This window comes from Megalops cyprinoides, chromosome 22, assembly GCF_013368585.1.
Source record: "Megalops cyprinoides isolate fMegCyp1 chromosome 22, fMegCyp1.pri, whole genome shotgun sequence".
NCBI lineage: Eukaryota > Metazoa > Chordata > Actinopteri > Elopiformes > Megalopidae > Megalops > Megalops cyprinoides.
The window spans coordinates 4,884,378-4,903,113 of NC_050604.1; the positions used below are offsets into that span (position 1 = coordinate 4,884,378).

Sequence of the window (18,736 nt, forward strand, 5' to 3'; positions counted from 1 at the left end):
CTGCGAATCTAGCATGCCCGGCCACTTTTAGATTCATTTCCACTGTGTGACCGGCCAGTGGCCCCGTCTGTGGGACTTCGTTGCCCACTGCAGAGGCCTCCGCTGAAAGGGGTCGGGACACCATCCCACTATAAATCACGGCATTAACTGGGAGATGGGCGACCTCACCCGCGGGGGCAGATCGACAGTGGCGGCTGGTGAGCTGGAAACAGGGGAAGCTGAAACATTACCTTTAAATCTATCATTACTTTCAACCTGTTTTTGACCTTTTCAAGGTGCCATATGTTCAGTTCAGGACACTCTCAAAATTGTATGCATAATAGCATTGATTTAGATATGACGTGGTGAAGTAGCAGCTAGATCTCTGTGAGGATTACCGAAGGCCTGATGTATGGCCTCGGTCATGGCTGCCAATGATGAACGTGGGACCTGGGATCAGGATGGCTCCCACTGCTCCCTCACCCCGCACCCGCTATCGATCCGCAGTGGCTGCGGGTGAGCTGGAAACAGGGGAAGCTGAAACATTACCTTTAAATCACTTTCAACCTGTTCCCCTTTATCTTCCTTGATTAACAATAAAACAAATAATTCACAGAATAATTGACACCAATGCGTAAATAGAGTAAATGATTATGCTCACGAAACAGTGCAGATTGTCTGTAGTTTGTGTGCTATTGCAAAAGCTACAACATGAGGTTGTTTAATTAACAAGGATGGCAATTTGAACAATTAAGTGGCAAGTAATCCCAAAGCTTTCTCTTAAATGTTTCACATTATAGCTTTCTTGTGTTACAAAATTCAAATTACAAAACGGAGCTAAATTTAGTTAGATCGATTTAAGTTACTGAGAATAAACTTTTAGGTTAGGTTACGTTCAATGAACAACAACGTTTAGTAACACAGACCTCACAAAAGCTGTGATGTGTCATGAGCATTTACTGTAATTTAAATCGATAAATGCCATCCTTGTTAATTAAACAACTTCACGTTGTAGCTTTCGCAAGCACACAAACTACAGACAATCTATGCTGTTTAGCGAGCATAATCATTTACTCCATTTATGCGATTGGTGTCAATTATTCTGTGAATTATTTTTTATTGTTAATCAAGGAAGATAAAGGGGAACAGGTTGAAAGTAATGATAGATTTAAAGGTAATGTTTCAGCTTCCCCTGTTTCTAGCTCACCAGCCGCCACTGCGGATCGATAGCGGGTGCGGGGTGAGGGAGCAGTGGGAGCCATCCTGATCCCAGGTCCCACGTTCATCATTGGCAGTCATGACCGAGGCCATACATCAGGCCTTCGGTAATCCTCACAGAGATCTAGCTGCTACTTCACCACGTCATATCTAAATCAATGCTATTATGCATACAATTTTGAGAGTGTCCTGAACTGAACATACGGCACCTTGAAAAGGTCAAAAAAGGATAGTATTATACTATTATTTGTAGTAGTTGTAAGTGTCAGTGTTATTATTTTGGCAGAGAGTCTTAACCAGGAAAAATGACTATTTACAGATTTTACCCATTCCGGCTACACAGACAGACATGGGGTAATTTTGATATATTGCCCTAGGAGACAACAGCGAATCAAATCTTCAAGCCAGACTTCATCTTTTTAATGAGGTGGGACTGCCTTTCAAGAAAAGAGCTTCTGTTAAATTGAAAGTGTGCAAATAAAAAATAATTTGCACGTACACAGAGCCACCAGTACACCTTCCAAATAATTCCCAGCACAAGCAGAAATGAGCAATTATGCACTGAAGAGTTTCAAGCCACTGGACGAGTTTGAAGTCCCTGTCAAAACAGCAAGGGATAATTGTGACCTAAAGTGGCATTGTGCAACACTAATAACCATGTTTGTGACTTCATTTCTCACACTGATTTGGAAACAAATAAATGTTTCAGTATAGCGAATGTGCCACACACTAAACACACAATATAGAGAGAGAATATAGGAAAAAAGCTGATTAGGCTTTTTGCAGTACAAATCAAAGGGGGAAGTGAAGGGATAGTTCAAAGTTCAAAGACTATGAATTTCAGTAGACATGTTTTCATTATATTAGTGGATGCATTTAGTAGACCCTGTTAACCTTTACATAGGTTACAGTTTTACCCATTTATACAGCTGGATATTTAATGAGGCAATGCTGAGTTAGCACCTTGTCCAAGAGTACAACAGCAGTGCCCCAACACAACTGAACCAGTTCTGGTAGGAGCCCTGCACCTTACCACTACACCACACTTTTTGTGCCTAACATGCTTGGCGCCTCCTGTTGTAACCAGACGTGTACAAAACTGCAACGTGCGAAATTCCATGAGCGGCTCTTTGGGGGGGCGGGTCGGTGCAGCCATACCTCATGGTGTACAGCAGTGTCCCATCCTCCATTATCCTCAGCAGCTTGTTGGGCATGGTCATGTTGTGGGCCACCGACTTCTTGCCGTTGTGGAAGAAGGTGTCCGGGGTCCAGATCTTGCTGGCCATCAGATTATTCAGCCGCAGGATGTTCATGGGCCCGTGGAACTTCAGTCTCTCGTCCTTCCAGCTTTGGCGGAAGAAGACGTCTATCGTGTACTCCTGAGGGGAAGATAGGAGACAGCACTGCATCTGCACACCTGCTCCACACACCCATAGAGTCAGCCTTCATAAACAAGACATGGATGATGACAACTGCCATACTGCACAGCGACACACTTTCTCAGTGATTGCAATCACTGTCCTGCACAGCTACAATTATGATCACTGTCCTGCACAGATACACACTTCTTTAGTGACTACAATCACTATCCAACAGAGATACACACTTTCTCAGCAACTGAATACTCCTGCATAGTTAGACACTTTCTCTAATTCCTATCACAGCCCTGTACAAGTTCCCACAACATATTCACGTTTACACCCAGTGTAATTAACAGTTGGTCTGGAAGGCATCTTACACAAAATCTGTAAACCAAACATCCAATTTGCATTACCAAAAGGGACTGGAGAATTGTTGAGTAAATTTTAACCATTTTAACTGCTTGAATTACTTTGAAATGAAGACAACTCTTTGCTGTTATGATCATAAGGGAGAGGGGAAATAGAGTTCACAGTGACATCATCAAAGACGCAGAGGGTTAAACAAAATCTGATTCTGTAAAATTTAAAAAGACTAAGCTGATCTCTCCTGTTATACACAACTGATTTGAGATTAAGAGCCAGTGGGAGACTTCTGCACTTTTAATGGAGGCTGGAAGGCAGACCAGAGAAAATGGGAGCAAACACACACAATCCAAATATCAGCAAGATATTACAGAGCAGCAAGATATTACAGAGTAAAAGAAAATTACTATCCTTTGCCTGCTCCCTGTGAAGTTGCATGCAGTTTGAGAAAGGATGTTTTCGTTTTAAAACTTTGCGATTGATGTTCTGGTCTGACGCTTATCTGTTGATAGAGGCTGTGTAAGGAACGCAGATACGCTGCTGAGTGAGGTGGGGGGGATGGGGGCTTGGGTGCATCTCACAACACAGGCCACCTGATAGCACATTTTTAAGGACTTGGGGGCACCTGCGAGGATGTTGTTCTTTGCCGTCTCTCACACGGTTCTCACCCCTTCGGCGGGTGTCAGGTCGGATCTGCGCCGCGACCTATCCCACAAGCCACAGGGGTGCCGTGTCATGCAGCAATACGGCCTCCCTTCCGGACAAAAGATATTAGCAGAGACATAAGCAGCGCAGACCGGTTTTGGTCTGTCGCTCTCCCCCTCCGCTCTACCCACATGGCGCTCAGCTCAGTCTGAAAAGTGAATCCTGGATGCTACCGTTTCATACATTTCATGTTTCATTCTACCCTGTATATTTTGAAGGAATGTACAATACAAAGCACACAATTTGAAAAATCCAATCTGTGGAGTCAGGAGTTGCATTACTGCGGCGTGTTCTGCTGCAAACAAAATCAAATCAGCATGAAAAAAAGCTCAGCTGTTGAAAGCCCTGATTAAAAATACACACGTCGACCAGAGACATCTGCATCAAGAGAAGAGTGGGGTATATAGAGTGGTGTACAAAAACGTATTGCCGTCAGAGAGATGGCCCAACAATAATGCTGTTCAAGATGAACACGAGAGAAACCATACAAAAGGAATACATTATGCATGTGGCTTATCTCATTTCTTTTATTTCCCTGAGTCAGCCTCATCAAGAATGTTCCCTCTTCCCTTTTTTCAACATACTACCCAAAACTAACAGAGAACATGGGATTTTAGAGCACTTCTTATAAACAATCAGGGAATAAAAAGCTTATGGCTTGTTTCATAAACCAACCTGGCTTTAAAGTACGTATTATTAGCAATCAGGCAATGCAGAAGTTCCAAAGTACCTGTTACAAACTAACAAGAAACACAGGGCTTCAAAGAACCTGTTCTTAACCATCAGGGAACACCTTCCAAAGTATCTGCTATAAACTAACAGAAAATACAGGGCTGTAAAGTGCCTGCTTATTATCATGGAACACAGAGCCCCAAAGTAAAATAACAAAAAACACTGGTTTACCTTGTTATATGTTACCTGCCGTCCACCGGAACGGCTGAGGGGGTTTTAAATCAGTGATCAGGTATGCAGTTGGAGAACAGGGGCAGTGACTACTAGTGGGGGAGGCCTCTTGGTCGGGATTGAAGAAGAGGCCCTGCGGGTTTAACTGGCGCTTTTCTATCTATGGCAATCAGTGCTATATAGCTGTACAATGCCTCAGAGCTCCATCTTCTTACGAATAAATGACAAACCACAGTGGAAATGCTCCCACTTATACTATGTATATGCCCACTCCAGTAACATTCAGCCTCCTCTCTCATTCAGAGGTCAACCTATGAGATGCATGCTGTAAAACATAAAGACAAAATAAACATGATACATAATGGTATAATATGACAGCTGCTCTGTAGCAGCCATGAATGACACTCAAAATGCTTGTTTTTGTGCTGACTCCAAGGCTGGAAATTAAGCTATATCTATACATTTAGAGAAAGCAATAACTAATTTCAACTAAATTAAATTACTGCTCCTTGCTTTTAATGAAACAATGGACCTTTTCCACTTTCTGTCAGAAAAAGAGAGCAGCTGACAACAGACTTAGATTCTCAAGGACTGCAGTCCAGCCAGGATCATGTCTCCATTTCAAACATTTCAAGAGAGAAAATGCACTTCATATAACAAAGTGAGAAATTACTTTAATATGAACTACAATACCCTTTTCAACAAGAAATAAAGAGACTGGTCAAAGTCAGGGACTAAGGGAAGCTCTCTCCACCTCCCTGAGCCATGCATAATTAATTTTATGGTGGGGGAGTGCCTGAAAGTTTAAGATCCAAACATCTGGAAATACCTGATATATTTTCAAGATCATCATTTTTACATCCAGCTCTTCATGAGCATCGCAATGACACCAAACATTAATAGGCATGGGTTGGGAGGAGAGAGTTGGCTGCAGGAACTGGTAAAATGGTGGTTTTGCTGCTATACTGAGAAATACAAGTTATCACACGACATTGGGTTTTCCAACTTTTTTCCCATGACATGAGGGTACAATTAACTGTGGGGTATAAAAGGGTAAGTGATCCAAACATGTAGATACACACAAAGAAACACATTGTCAGTACATCTACTGGACCCCATACACACACACACACGCTGATTGCGTTCAGGAAGGAGAGAGGGGGGAGAAGGCAACCCCCTGCAGTTGTGGTCTACCTGGATGTTACTTTTTTTTTCTTTAAAATGTAACTTTAAGATTGGCTGAAAAGGCAGAGTTCTTCAATATTATGTTAGAAGTATTTGGCACCTGAACGTCTTTCAGATTAAACCAAACATGACTGTGGCCACCGTTTAGCCAAGGATTCTACATTTGAGGGGCAGATTAATGCTTACCAATACACAAAGCAGGCGTACCGTGCCCTACTTCCGCTTTTATCGGGAAAATCAAATGTGAATCCAAACTGTCAATCATTGGTTTGAGGTTTTAAGTATTTGACTGGGTTTTTGGTAACTTCTTGCAATCTTAAAGCAATGGCTGCTTATTTTCAGTAGGTATATGACATGTGGTCACTGATTCAGAGGTATTTATGGTGGTAGGCCATTTGCCCTCTTGCTTGCTGTGTGCGTGTATTTGTTGACTTATCTGCTCTTGGTCTGGTCCTGAGTAATGAAAGGAATCTCTCCCAACAGGTATTACCGTAAGGAACGCAAAGTGGGAATTCAGGGAGACAGAAGACACCTCATGGCGCTAATCCTCTCCCAGTGTTGCCAAGGAGGAACACACCTCAAGGCATTTAACCTTGTCCTTACTGTTCCCTCAATGTGACTCAGAGGCCAGTGCCTGACCATGTATTTAAAGTCCAGAGTTCAATAAGCAGTGGTTGATCAGAGCACAGTCTTACCTCACGCTGAAAATACTTATTATCTCAAATACCTCACTACAGAGGTGTCACCAATAAATAGCAATTCAGTAAGTAAGAACTGTAATATAATAATTGCCATTGCTGTCAATGAGAGTATTTATGTCAAAACTGAGGGGTCAACAGCTTTGCCTCATGGCAAGGTGCAACCCCTTCCTTGGACTCCAAACTAAAGAACTGTGTACCTATACTCTCATCAAAAGCAATGCTTCTTATGTATTAAAATTCATATCTACTAAAATGACAATAAAGTTGTTTTTAAACATTTTCAATCCAGTATTTTCAGTTCAGGAACTGAATTCCACTTCATCTCTTGAATTGCCTGAATTGAACTGGAATTGACCCCAGCTCCGCATCTCAAGTTATTTTTCAGTGATTTTGATATTCAGACGCAGTTTCAACAAAACTCTAAATCTGTCCTTTGCGAAAACGAGTTGGGCTGCATCTTTAAAGAAACTCTCAGAAGTAAAACGCTAAACTGCAGGCAGCATGCTGTAAATGAAACTCGGATGTTTCATACTGTCTCTTCCACTGTTCTCCAGGACATGGCCGTCTGCCCAGCTGGAACAACTCCCAGCGGGGGAAACTGCCACACATTTTTAAAGATCAGGGTATATTATTTTGTGGGGTTATTATTTTCTGCAATGTTGCTTTGACACAAAACAGTTTGTCCTAAAAGTTCTTGCTAGTAGGACAGCACGGTCTTTCCCAGCATGCTGGTCCAGGCCACAGGGTCTGAAAACTGTGTTGAAACCCAGAGCTCAGTGACACAGTGCAAGGTGTTTTACAGTGTTATTGTAAGGTGTCTTTTAAAGCCTGCAGTGCAATAGGCTTCACCTTGAAATCAAAGATTGTCTTTCTGTTTTCTGCAGACACTCAAACTGAAACCTAAAAGGCAGCTGTTACACCAACATTTTATATAAAAAATTTATTTTCCTGATAGTGACTGAAACCAGATTACCGATGAATTTGACCTTCCTACACACACAGACACAAACACACACACACACACGTACACACACACATACACACATGTACACCCACACATACACACATACAGACGCACACATGCACGCATGTGCACACACACACCCACACGCCGCACGTATGCACACACACACGCACACACACACGCATGCACACACACACACACTTGCAACAAGCCCATGCAATAACGATACACCCACACATACACACATACAGACGCACACATGCACGCATGTGCACACACACACCCACACGCCACACGCATGCACACACACACGCACGCACACACGCACGCACACACACACACACACACACACTTGCAACAAGCCCATGCAATAACGATAGAGAAGCTTTTTTTCTACTGCTGTGTCTGTCTAGACAAGTATTGTGTGAGCTGAAACATAATGCACATTCTCTCCACCAGAGGAAAGGAAAACTCAAATGGATTTTACAGGTGCTATGATAAATGTCACTTTTCTCTTCAGGTAGCAGGACCATGAAGCTCTAAAGACAGTGTTGTTGCAAACACCTTTACCAGCCAACAGGTCATTACTGCACTTTAAACACATGAAAGGTTTCATATTTTTAACATTAAAATGGAAGTGCATTAATCATTATATTGGTATGTGTATTCCACTGTTTAATCATACAGACAGTTTTGACTCATACCCGGCTCTGAAGAAAAATGCTTTTCCCCCTTTTTTTCCCAATTGGGAATGCCCAGTTGTGTCACAGAGACACTGTCCCATCTGTCAGTCCAGGAGAGCTTAGGCAAACAAGGGCTCTCCTCCAAAGAACTTGGTGTTGGTTACTTCTTTCTCTGCCACAGATTCCATCACAGTCATCGTGGGCTACTGGCATAGCCAGGATTGAACCTGTGACATAGGGCTTATCAAGTGCTTGAAACAGAGTGTTTTTACCATCTGAAGCTCTGGAGCCCTTTGATTCCGCTTTTAAAGAGTCATACTCTGACTGATGTCTGAGTTCAGTACCATTCCATTTTATTCTCTGTATGCAGCTAGTTAAGTGTGTCCAACACTCAATATAAAAATTATGTCAGTGAAGGGCAATTTGTTCTTATAAGTGGTTAGTTCTTAAAAGCAGAGTACTGAACAAAGGAGTAAAAAGGATGTTTGTTTTAAATAACGTTTTTCTCTGAAATAATTCATAAATGTCCATAGCTGAGCTTTTCAAACATGGGGCGGAAGATATCTGAAGTTCAGCACTTCTATAGAATCCTCCAGAGTAATAACAATAACTGGACTTATGTTAATTATTAGAATGTCACCATGGAAATTGTTCATGCATGTTCATGTGCAAGTTCTGTAAAGCAATCAATGTCCCTAACTAATGTAAAATGCAAAATAATAAATTGACACATTATTTTTGATAATCTCCATGATAATAAATGCTGTGGTACCTTGCCTGTTCATGTTCATGATGTGACGTCTCTTCATAATCTTAGACAGTGTAGGCTGTGGAATGCCCTGTTTCTCAGCTGCAGCTCTTTCATTGGTCTTCAGGCTATCTTGAGACATAAAGGCAGTGTTTTTCTGTAGAAAGTGTCGTTCTTACTCTAGCCACTTTGACTGTCTGTTTTAGTCTAGTGTAGGCATTCAGCTAAACTGCCTGCCTTTTTACTCAAAATATTTAATGTCCAATGTGCTCTATGTATTTAGGTAATTAGTGTGTTATAATTTGAATACATACAATTCAAATGAATTTTTCTCATTAATTATTCACCATTGCTCTCCGCTGCATGAAATACTACCTGTTGTAAGTGATCCTAAATTGATTATTATATGTGAATTGTAACATGCATTGTGTGAGTGTTTTAACTGAAATGAGAGTAAATGATGAAATATAATAATGGAAGTGAATCTGGCATATGGAAAAGTATTGACCTTCCTTCAGGGAACTTGTTCCTTTAACTGTGCAAGTATGGTTGTGGCTCAGGGTGTGCCCCGCCCATGAGTAATATTTTGTATTGTATCATCTCTGGAGACAGTTTGGACAGCTAGCCAGTATTGTTGAACAGGCTGAGGGATTGCAGGCCTTCACTGGCAGCAGGATTTTAAAAAACTACTTTAGTGTGCACAAGGGGAAGTCATTTTAAGTCCCTTTTTCTGAGCTCATTTCAGTGCTTTGGATTACCTTTTTTGGGATTTCCTAGCACGTTTTGGCTTTTTTTTTTCATTCTCATTGGATTTCACCATCATGAAGGACATAAGCCAAAGAAGTACGGTATGACTATGGGTTTGACTGTAGATTTTGTTTGCTTCTGTGAACTGCATTGGTATGGTTGAATGACTTCAATTTATAACCTGGATTTGTGAACATTTCATATGATGTATAACCCTATATTCATATTATATTTACTATATTCATGTATTTTTGTGTACTCATTTATTTGCGTGTTCTAAATTTGTACATTTTGTCTCTATATTCAGTACACTTGCACACATAAATGTATTCTTATCTTGGTTTCCGGCAAAAGGGGACCCATAAGGTACAATTTTTACACCTTGATTCTTAAGAATAGGATTCAAAACATCGCTAGTATTGGATTGATTAAGAGGTATAAGAGACAATACAGTTGCTCTACATTTGCTTTCTCCATCTGGTAGGCCACAGGGAAGCTATGGGCTAAGCTGTACATGCACGACATGGGAGAGAACATGTGCCACTCTTGTGTGTGGATGGACACATGAGAAATAAAAACCTTTCTTTTTCCACTTTTCCGCTATTTGCTCTACTGATAATGTTTACAGTGCTTTCCAGGGATGAATAGTGCTGATGGTTGGGTGAGCATGACATTTGATTTCTCAGTAAGGCGCCAAGGCATTAATGGCATTATTCGTGATAACAGTGCCAAAAAGGTGCTAGCGTGGTCTTGCAGCTCAGGAATGGGGCTTGTAACCCGATGGTGTTTACAGGTTCAGCTCCCACACATGGCACATGTGGCCCTATGCTGCACCTTGGAAGAAGGTGCAGTACTCAGACTGAATACGATCTTGACTGAAAATCTAGCTGCACGGACTACACCTGGTTTGTCTGGGCACCCATGCTAAATGCAACTAAATGCACATCATAACCCTTTACCTGGAGAGACGTCTGATACTATGCTAGAGACTAACGTTAGGCACTATCTGCATTCTAGAGTGATGTAAGTTAAGATAGTGTTTATGGTTCGTTGGCATGTCCTGTCCATATACTATGAGATTAGGAAAGGGTTTTTTGTGATCATTTAAACCCTGGTGTCAGATATGTCTTATACATATCTTTTTCATCTTGGTGTTCTGCCCATAAGCTATTGCTCTTGCAGTTTTAGCAATATGTATTACATGTCCTCTTGGCCTAGAATGTCACTCCAAATAAGGGCATCAGCCAAACAAGTTGATGTAAAGCAGTAATGAAAGGCTCCAGTAAATGTCCAGCTGTATAAATGGATAATACTGTCAGCTGGACAAATAAGTAATGACTATTAGTTTGGATCCTACCCTCTCAGGTTTTCAAAGTCACATAATTCTTCCATGTAAAGTGCATCCATTTTCTTGTGCAAGAGTAATATTGTACTCATTTGGAATAAAGTCTTGGACTGACTTTGGCACTCCTATTAGAGGTTTGAGCACATCATGACTGCCCGCTGACCGCACACATTACAGGCTGTGGACTTTAAAACTCACCATGTCTGTGTCCGAAACGGGACCAAAACTTGTAACGTAAATGTCAGTCTTCACTTCCGTGACACGATCTGTAAAATACAAAAAAAAAGTCAAGATCAATAATAAGGAGAAGAAAAAGAAAAAGAGAAGTCAATAATAATAATAATAATAATAATAACAACTCATGAAAGTCAATTTTGGCAACCACTTAGAACACTGAGGCCCAATCAGTCTTACTGCACATAATGATTTTATCCCAACGCTAAACTTAGATGACACTGCTGCCATGGCAACCTCTCTTATAATACGCTGTTTTAATTCACTCTCTCCGTCTCTCTCCCTATGGCGTGGAAAGCAGGCCTGTTATGTGCATTCTAGCCTTTCATAAGGAGAGTCGAACAAACACTCAAGCCCTTTCAGGGGCTCCTGTTTTTGTCGCTTTTACCCGGCGTTCTTATTATCCTGCTTGATTCCTTCATGTGGGTGTTTTATACGTGGGGCTCTAATGAGACATGACTCTCTGCGTGTCTGGCTAATTCACCGAGCCCTCCCTCTGCCCCGTTTTTTCCTCTCGTCTGCCACATAATGTCCCGGTCACTCAGCCAGCCGACCCACATTTTGAAACGTGCATCTTTTCTAGGTAAACAAAACTCTCAAACTAGACACCCCCCTCCCCAGTGCCCGGTGCTCCTCAGAACAAGAGCTCAAGCTCTGGAAAGTTGGTGTGTAATCGTTCCAGATTTAATGAAACGGTAGCTGTGCTGGTGTTCACATGGCACTGCCATAGGACTGGGATGGGCGGGGGCTAAATCTTTGATGAGGAGTTTCCTGTGAGGTGGTGGTTTTTGACAGAAGACGCATGGTCCTGGGGAGCTCATTCATTGCTCCCTGTTGCACACATTACACGTCTGAGAGACAGCCTCCCCTGTGGAGCATCACTTCGCATTTAATGAGGACCAGCCACTTCTTCTCTAGTTGCTCTTTTTATGCAGAAAGGAGAATATAAAGAAAACACAAATGATGATACATTAAAATGACAGTATAAAAATAACAACCATAATTCAAAAATATAAATTGGACTACAAAAATAGCATGGGTCTTTGACACCTCCCCTGGAGACTCGGATGCAAATTTTTGCAACGAGTATCGGCACCATTAGAATATTATTCAAGCACTATTTGTGGGTGTGGATGCAATGCTTGCCCTCCCTTTGCTTACCTGCCTAGTCCAAAGGAAGATGGATTTGTGACCTTAATCTATACGTGTGCCAAGAATGCCATCAACCTTCCCAAACACTGTAATGTCCAACACAATTTCACCTTTTCTGTTTGAATGCCAGTATCTTTGTTAGTGTTCTTTTAACATACCGACAGAAACATTTCCATTGTTTCACACCAGAACATTTCTAGTTCAGAAGCAACACTGAATAATTTAGAATTTGTTACTACAGACGCGACAGGACCAATACAAGCTCATTCAGGTGAATGTACTTACAGTTTATTTATGCAGTAAATAAAGAGGCAAAGGAGTATGTTTTGCAATGTAGCGATTCAAACTGTCAAAAAGGCAGCGCAAAGAGTCCAAAGAGTCCCAAAGAGCAGGGAAACACCCATATTCACCACAAGGCACAGGAAATGGAAACTTCAGCTATACAGCAAGTTATAACCACGAAAGGTTAACCTCTTTCAGTTCTGAGACCAGTTCAGTTTTGAGACCCAGTCACATTCCCAGATACAAGCGGAGTGACTCAAACTGAATACTGATGGCGCAAAACTCATTTATCACTGAGGGAGCTGCGGGAGATGACCTTTGACACCCCTTGTTCCCCGGGGGGGGACAGAGGGGTCAGGAAGGGGGCGCGTCTGAAGGGAATCGCTAGAGGTAATTGGAAAGCGTGTTTGTGTCATTCTCAGTGCCGTCTGTCACCTGTCACTGGCACTGGAGATAAAGCAGTAAGACAGTGTAAAGCAAGGACTCAAGGTGTTTTTCCGCTACAGGGGACGCCCCTGCAATCAGGACAAACTGGCCTGATAGGAGTAATGAATGCTCCCCTCTCTTTCGGCAAAGAAAACGCGAACACCCCATTAGTCCTTTGTTGAACTGCACAACCCCCTCTGTTGTGAAGCACCATCACAACTATAAGGTTAGAAATTGCACCCCATCTTGTGAAATCATTAGTCTATTCTGTGTGTGCACGTTTGCATGTGTGGACATGTGTGAAACTCATGGACATTCATTACACGCCTTGCATTTTGGAAACTATATCATAATCATCCACTTTACCTGTAAGTGTTAAAATTTCATTTACACCCAAGTCAATCCCTCGGGAAAGCTTTAAGATGGATATCTGAGGCTCCATGCACTTCACTTTTTGAATGATCATTACAATCTATTCCTTGCAGTTATGAATGCCTTTCCAAATATTCATGGGCAGCTCAATTTATGACCCCTTGTGGGAATCGTTGCGTGGATATCACACTGTCAGACTGAGTTTGGATCATTCTCCTTGTCACAATTTTAGATGCACTGTGGTAATAACTGTTTTAGAAGTGATTATAATCCCTACCCATTTTTAATAAATACACTGCAATTAAAATATAATTATATATATATATATATATATATATATATATATATATATATATATATATATATATATATATATATATATATATTTTTTTTTTTTTTTCCAGAGCTACTTCAGCTACTTCAGCTACATTCAGACTTGTTCTGTAGTAGGATCCACAGCTGCTAAAGTGATGGCCACGCTCCAACATAGATATAAAGTCCTTCCGGTGATCTAGCTTAATGGCTGTCTTGTAGTTTTCATAAATAGAAATTGTGACGTTTCACTCCTGACGAGATCACCATCAAAGCAGCATTTGATTGGTTGGCTCTGGTTGGCTCTGGTTGAATGGCTCTGAACTCAAAATAAAAGAAATAAGGCCAAAACGAGAATTGCTACGGTGAGTCACACTTCAAGAACACAACGTTGCTGTACTGCATATACATTAATAGCGCAACATATGCCCATCTTTATGATTAATAGTAATAATTGGCCTCAGATGCAACCTGGAGGCTGATTGCTATAAAAGCTCTCTGACTCGTGTTTCCTCTTTTGCTGTGTTTACTGGGCTTGTCTCATTTCTAACGCTGTAGGAATTGAGGTCAGAATGCAGGAAGAACAGACTGTACTTAAACACAGTTAAATAAACTTGTCCACAATCGTCGGTACAGATACATCACAGCAGCTGCAGAAATAAGCAAATACCATGCGTTCACACACACACACACACACACACACACACACACACGTGCACGCACTGACATACACAAACACATCCACACACACACACACACAAACATAACCACACACAAACACATACTTACAAGCTTAAAGGCACACACATGTGCACACACTCACATACACAAACACATCCACACACACACACGCACACACACACACACACACACACACACACACACCAATATATAACCACACACCCACACAAACACATTCTACGCTACGACAAGAAACTTACATATCCATTATGCTTGTATAAACCTAACCCTAGCATGTCTTGTTTGATTTCACTCAGAAAGAACCACGTGTAGATGATTTGATCTGTAATGAACTTCTTCCTCATTGTATATTCATCAATGATGTATGCTTCTTAAAGATCCATACATTAGCGCTTGATCATGAATCATTCAACGCCCCATAATTCGCAATCCCATTAACAAAGCAACGCAATGTAGATCTGCCTTTTTGCCCTGTCTGTCGATGTGTTGTCATTGTGCTTTGCGCTGGGAGGCAGGGACGCAGGGACGCACGCTGCCTGTGTGATTCCGCAGCGGGGCCCTCGCACTGCTAATGGGACACGTCAGCGGGGACCCCTGGGGTGGAACGCACTGCCATCGGATCCAGAATGTACCCACTGTAGCCAGACTCCACTCCCACACTGTGATTCCGGTCATCAAAACCTGTTCAGCCTGATGCAGACTTGTGCCTTTGCCAAAATCTGCGGAGAAAGCCGGATCTTAAAATATCACATTTTCTCCCTCTCTCCCCATGGGGAATGCTCGAAAGGCACTGTTCATGGGAAACAATGACACCTGATTAAAATTGTACAGCATTCAGACATGACTAATGCTCTTTATAATATCATGTACCGTAAATAAAGAGAACACAGGGGAAATTGCATGGGTGTGACTCAAAAAATACTGTGATGCCAGGGGAGGAAATGAGAACTAATCTCTCCATTCACTCATTCCCTCAGCAACATGCACACTCTCCCATGAGCCATCTGTGTCTTATACAACCTTGAGTCTTACAGGATATCTCCCTTTGTGTCTTACAGGATGTCTGCCCTTGTGTTTTACTGGATATGTAATACTGTGTCTTCCAGGATATGTGATATTATGTTTTATAGCATTTCTGCCCCTGAAAAACAGCATGTCTACCCTGTAGTATTTTAGTATGTATATTTTAGTGTCTTACAGGATGTGTCCTTGTGTCTTACAGGAAATCCTACCCTGAGTATTTTGGGACACTGGGCAGTGTTTTACTAGAAAATCATGCTGTGTCCCTGTTTCATAGGTCCCTTGGCAACCATGTTACCCATTGGCACAACCACCATGCACCAAACTCCTCCTAAGCAGAGAAGAATATTCATTACCCTGCTGAGACACCTGCATGAAAGATGCGGGTCATGGCTGATGGCTGATGGCTCATTTGACTTTCATGTGGCCCCAATTCCCAAGGGGCTGCAGAGACCTTGGGGTGACAGGGATCATGGAGGTGGACCAGGAGGACGAGGTGAAGATGTAAGTTCACGTTGTCGAGGATGATGCACTTCCAGCTGAGCCCTGTGTTGGTGAGTCCTCTGTGGAAGGCTGAACACAGCCAGAATGCATCCAAAAGGCAGCCAGAAGGCAGCCAAAACGCAGCCACAGTGCAGCCAAAACACAGCCAGAATGCAGCCAAAACACAGCCAGAATGCAGCCAAAACGCAGCCAGAATGCAGCCAAAACGCAGCCAGAATGCAGCCAAAACACAGCCACAATGCAGCCAAAACGCAGCCAGAATGCAGCCAAAACGCAGCCAGAATGCAGCCAAAACGCAGCCAGAAAGTCAGGACTGCGGCTCCCTAGCCGGGTTTGTTTTTGTTTTTGTTGTTGTTTTCCCTGTCCATGTGCTTTTGTTTTTCCCTGTGTTCCAGCCCTGCCCTGCTCTCCGCCCTGTCTCCGCCCACCTGGTCATCTGACTGGCTCCACCCGCCTACCTGCACACCTGAACCCCATCTTGTCATCTGCCTTGCCCTATATATTCCTTGTTTGTTTCTTGTCTCATCGCGAGTTCGTCTCAGCTCGTCTGTGTCGCTACAAGCCGTTTGTTCCTCTTCTGCCTGCCTGCCTGCCTGCCTGCCTGCCTGCCTGCCTGCTTGCCTGCTTGCTGTTTATCTGAACTCTTGCCTGTTTTCTTGACTACGTTTTTGGATCCGATTTTTGGTATTGTTAGCCGTGTTTCTCTGGTTTTCCGACGCCTGTTTTTGACTACGTTTTCTGGATTCCCCGTGTTGGCTTTATTAAACATCGCTTTGTGCACCCCATTCCGCTGTCTGCACTTGAGTCCCTGCCTGAGCCCTGACAGTACGAACTCGCCAGTATGGACTCAGCGGACAGTGACCAGCTGCGATCGGTGCTGGACCGACAGGGAGCTCTCCTCGGCCGACATCAGAACCAGCTCGAGTCGGTTGGCAAGACCCTGGAGAGCTTTGCGGTTAGCCTGCACAACCTCTCCGCTCTACTGCAGCAGCTCCAGCTCGCACAAGACGCCCCAGCAGATTCCCCTGCACCTCCTCCACAGCCTCTTGCCCTCCTGCCTGGACGGGAGCCCCGTCTGCCGCCTCCTGAGCCGTATGCCGGTGAGCCTGGAACCTGCCGCTCCTTTTTGTCCCAGTGTTCGTTGGTGTTCGAGCTCCAGCCGTCGACCTTCCCCACTGATCAGGCAAGAATCGCCTACATTATCACCCTGTTGACCGGACGTGCCAGGGAGTGGGGAACGGCAATTTGGGATGCCCGCTCACCTGTGTGTTCCTCCTACGCCACCTTCTGTGAGGAGATGAGGCGGGTGTTCGACCGTTCCAAACACGGTCGTGAGGCTGCTCGGGAGATGTTACAGATCCGTCAGAGAGGGGACTCGGTCTCCGATTACGCCATAGACTTTCGGACCCTCGCTGCGACCTGTAGCTGGAATCAGGAAGCTCTGTACAACACGTTCCTCCATGGATTGTCTGAGGAGATCAAAGACGAGCTTGTCACCCGGGAGCTGCCTGCTGATTTCGATGCCTTAGTTGACCTCGCCATCCGTGTAGACTACCGCCTGTCTGCACGTCGAAGGGCGCGAGCAGAGTCCCGGAGATCAGCGGAGGAGTTCCGGAGAACCCCTGCGCCCTCAGCAGCAACACCCTCAGTCCCTGCTGCCCAAGGTCTGTCAACAGAACCGATTTCGATCGACCGCACGCACCTGTCTCCAGCTGAGCGCCAGAGACGGATCCGGACCCGATCCTGCCTGTACTGTGGCAACCCCGGGCACTTCGTCGCCAACTGCCTGATTAAGAGCCAGCGCTCACCCGTAGTCGGGGAGATACAGGTGAGCGTAACCCCTCTGTCTGACTCCCCGGTTACTCGCCCACTGTTGTCTGCCTCTCTCCTTGTGAACGGTCAGCCTCAGGTGGTAGCAGTTCTTATCGACTCCGGAGCAGACGGCAACTTCATTGATGCTGACCTTGTCCAGCAGCTCGGGTTGCCTCAGGTCCCGCTCCAGACTCCCCTTGAAGCCGTTGCCATCACCGGGAGGCCCCTTGTCAGGATCACCCACATCACTTCCCCGCTGAGTCTACTGCTGTCCGGCAACCACCGTGAGGACATCGTACTTCATATCATTGATACGCCGCAAGCACCGCTGGTACTGGGACACCCCTGGCTCTGCAAGCACAACCCCTGGATAAACTGGGTTGAGAATAAGGTGCTGGAGTGGAGCTCCTTCTGCGCATCTCACTGCCTCAAAGATGCCCCGGTTCCTGTTTCTTCTGTTCCCTTCACTGCAGAGGAGTTCCCCGACCTGTCTGGGGTGCCCCCCGAGTACCTGGATCTGAAGGGGGTGTTTAGCAAATCCCGCGCCACCTCCTTGCCTCCTCACAGACCCTATGACTGCACCATCGATCTCTTGCCCAGCACCACTCCACCCTGGGGCCGCCTGTATTCCCTGTCGCCAAAGGAGACGGAGGCCACGAATAAGTATATCCGGGAGTCCCTGGCTGCCGGCATTATTCGCCCTTCGTCCTCTCCAGCGGGAGCGGGTTTCTTCTTCGTGGGAAAGAAGGACGGCTCACTCCGCCCCTGCATTGACTACCGAGGGCTAAACAGCATCACGTGAAGAACCACCTGGTCCGCATCAGAGAGGGGGATGAATGGAAGACCGCATTCAACACTCCGACGGGGCACTACGAATATCTGGTCATGCCCTTCGGTCTAACTAATGCCCCATCTGTCTTTCAGGCCCTGGTTAACGATGTTCTTCGGGACATGCTTAGGCGGTTCGTGTTTGTTTACTTGGACGACATTCTAATCTTCTCCCGGTCGCCTGCCGAAC

General features: G+C 44.1%; 1 protein-coding gene across 1 annotated transcript in view; it reads right to left on the bottom strand.

Moving 5' to 3' along the window:
- Window positions 1–18,736, bottom strand: part of gabra2a (gamma-aminobutyric acid type A receptor subunit alpha2a) — a 74,879-nt gene that overhangs the window by 36,335 nt on the left and 19,808 nt on the right. Inside the window, exons 4-5 of the mRNA XM_036516485.1 lie at window positions 11,101–11,168; window positions 2,356–2,576 (exon numbers count right to left, since the gene is read on the bottom strand). Coding sequence (XP_036372378.1) covers window positions 2,356–2,576; window positions 11,101–11,168 — 289 coding nt within the window. The remainder of the gene's footprint in view (window positions 1–2,355; window positions 2,577–11,100; window positions 11,169–18,736) is intronic.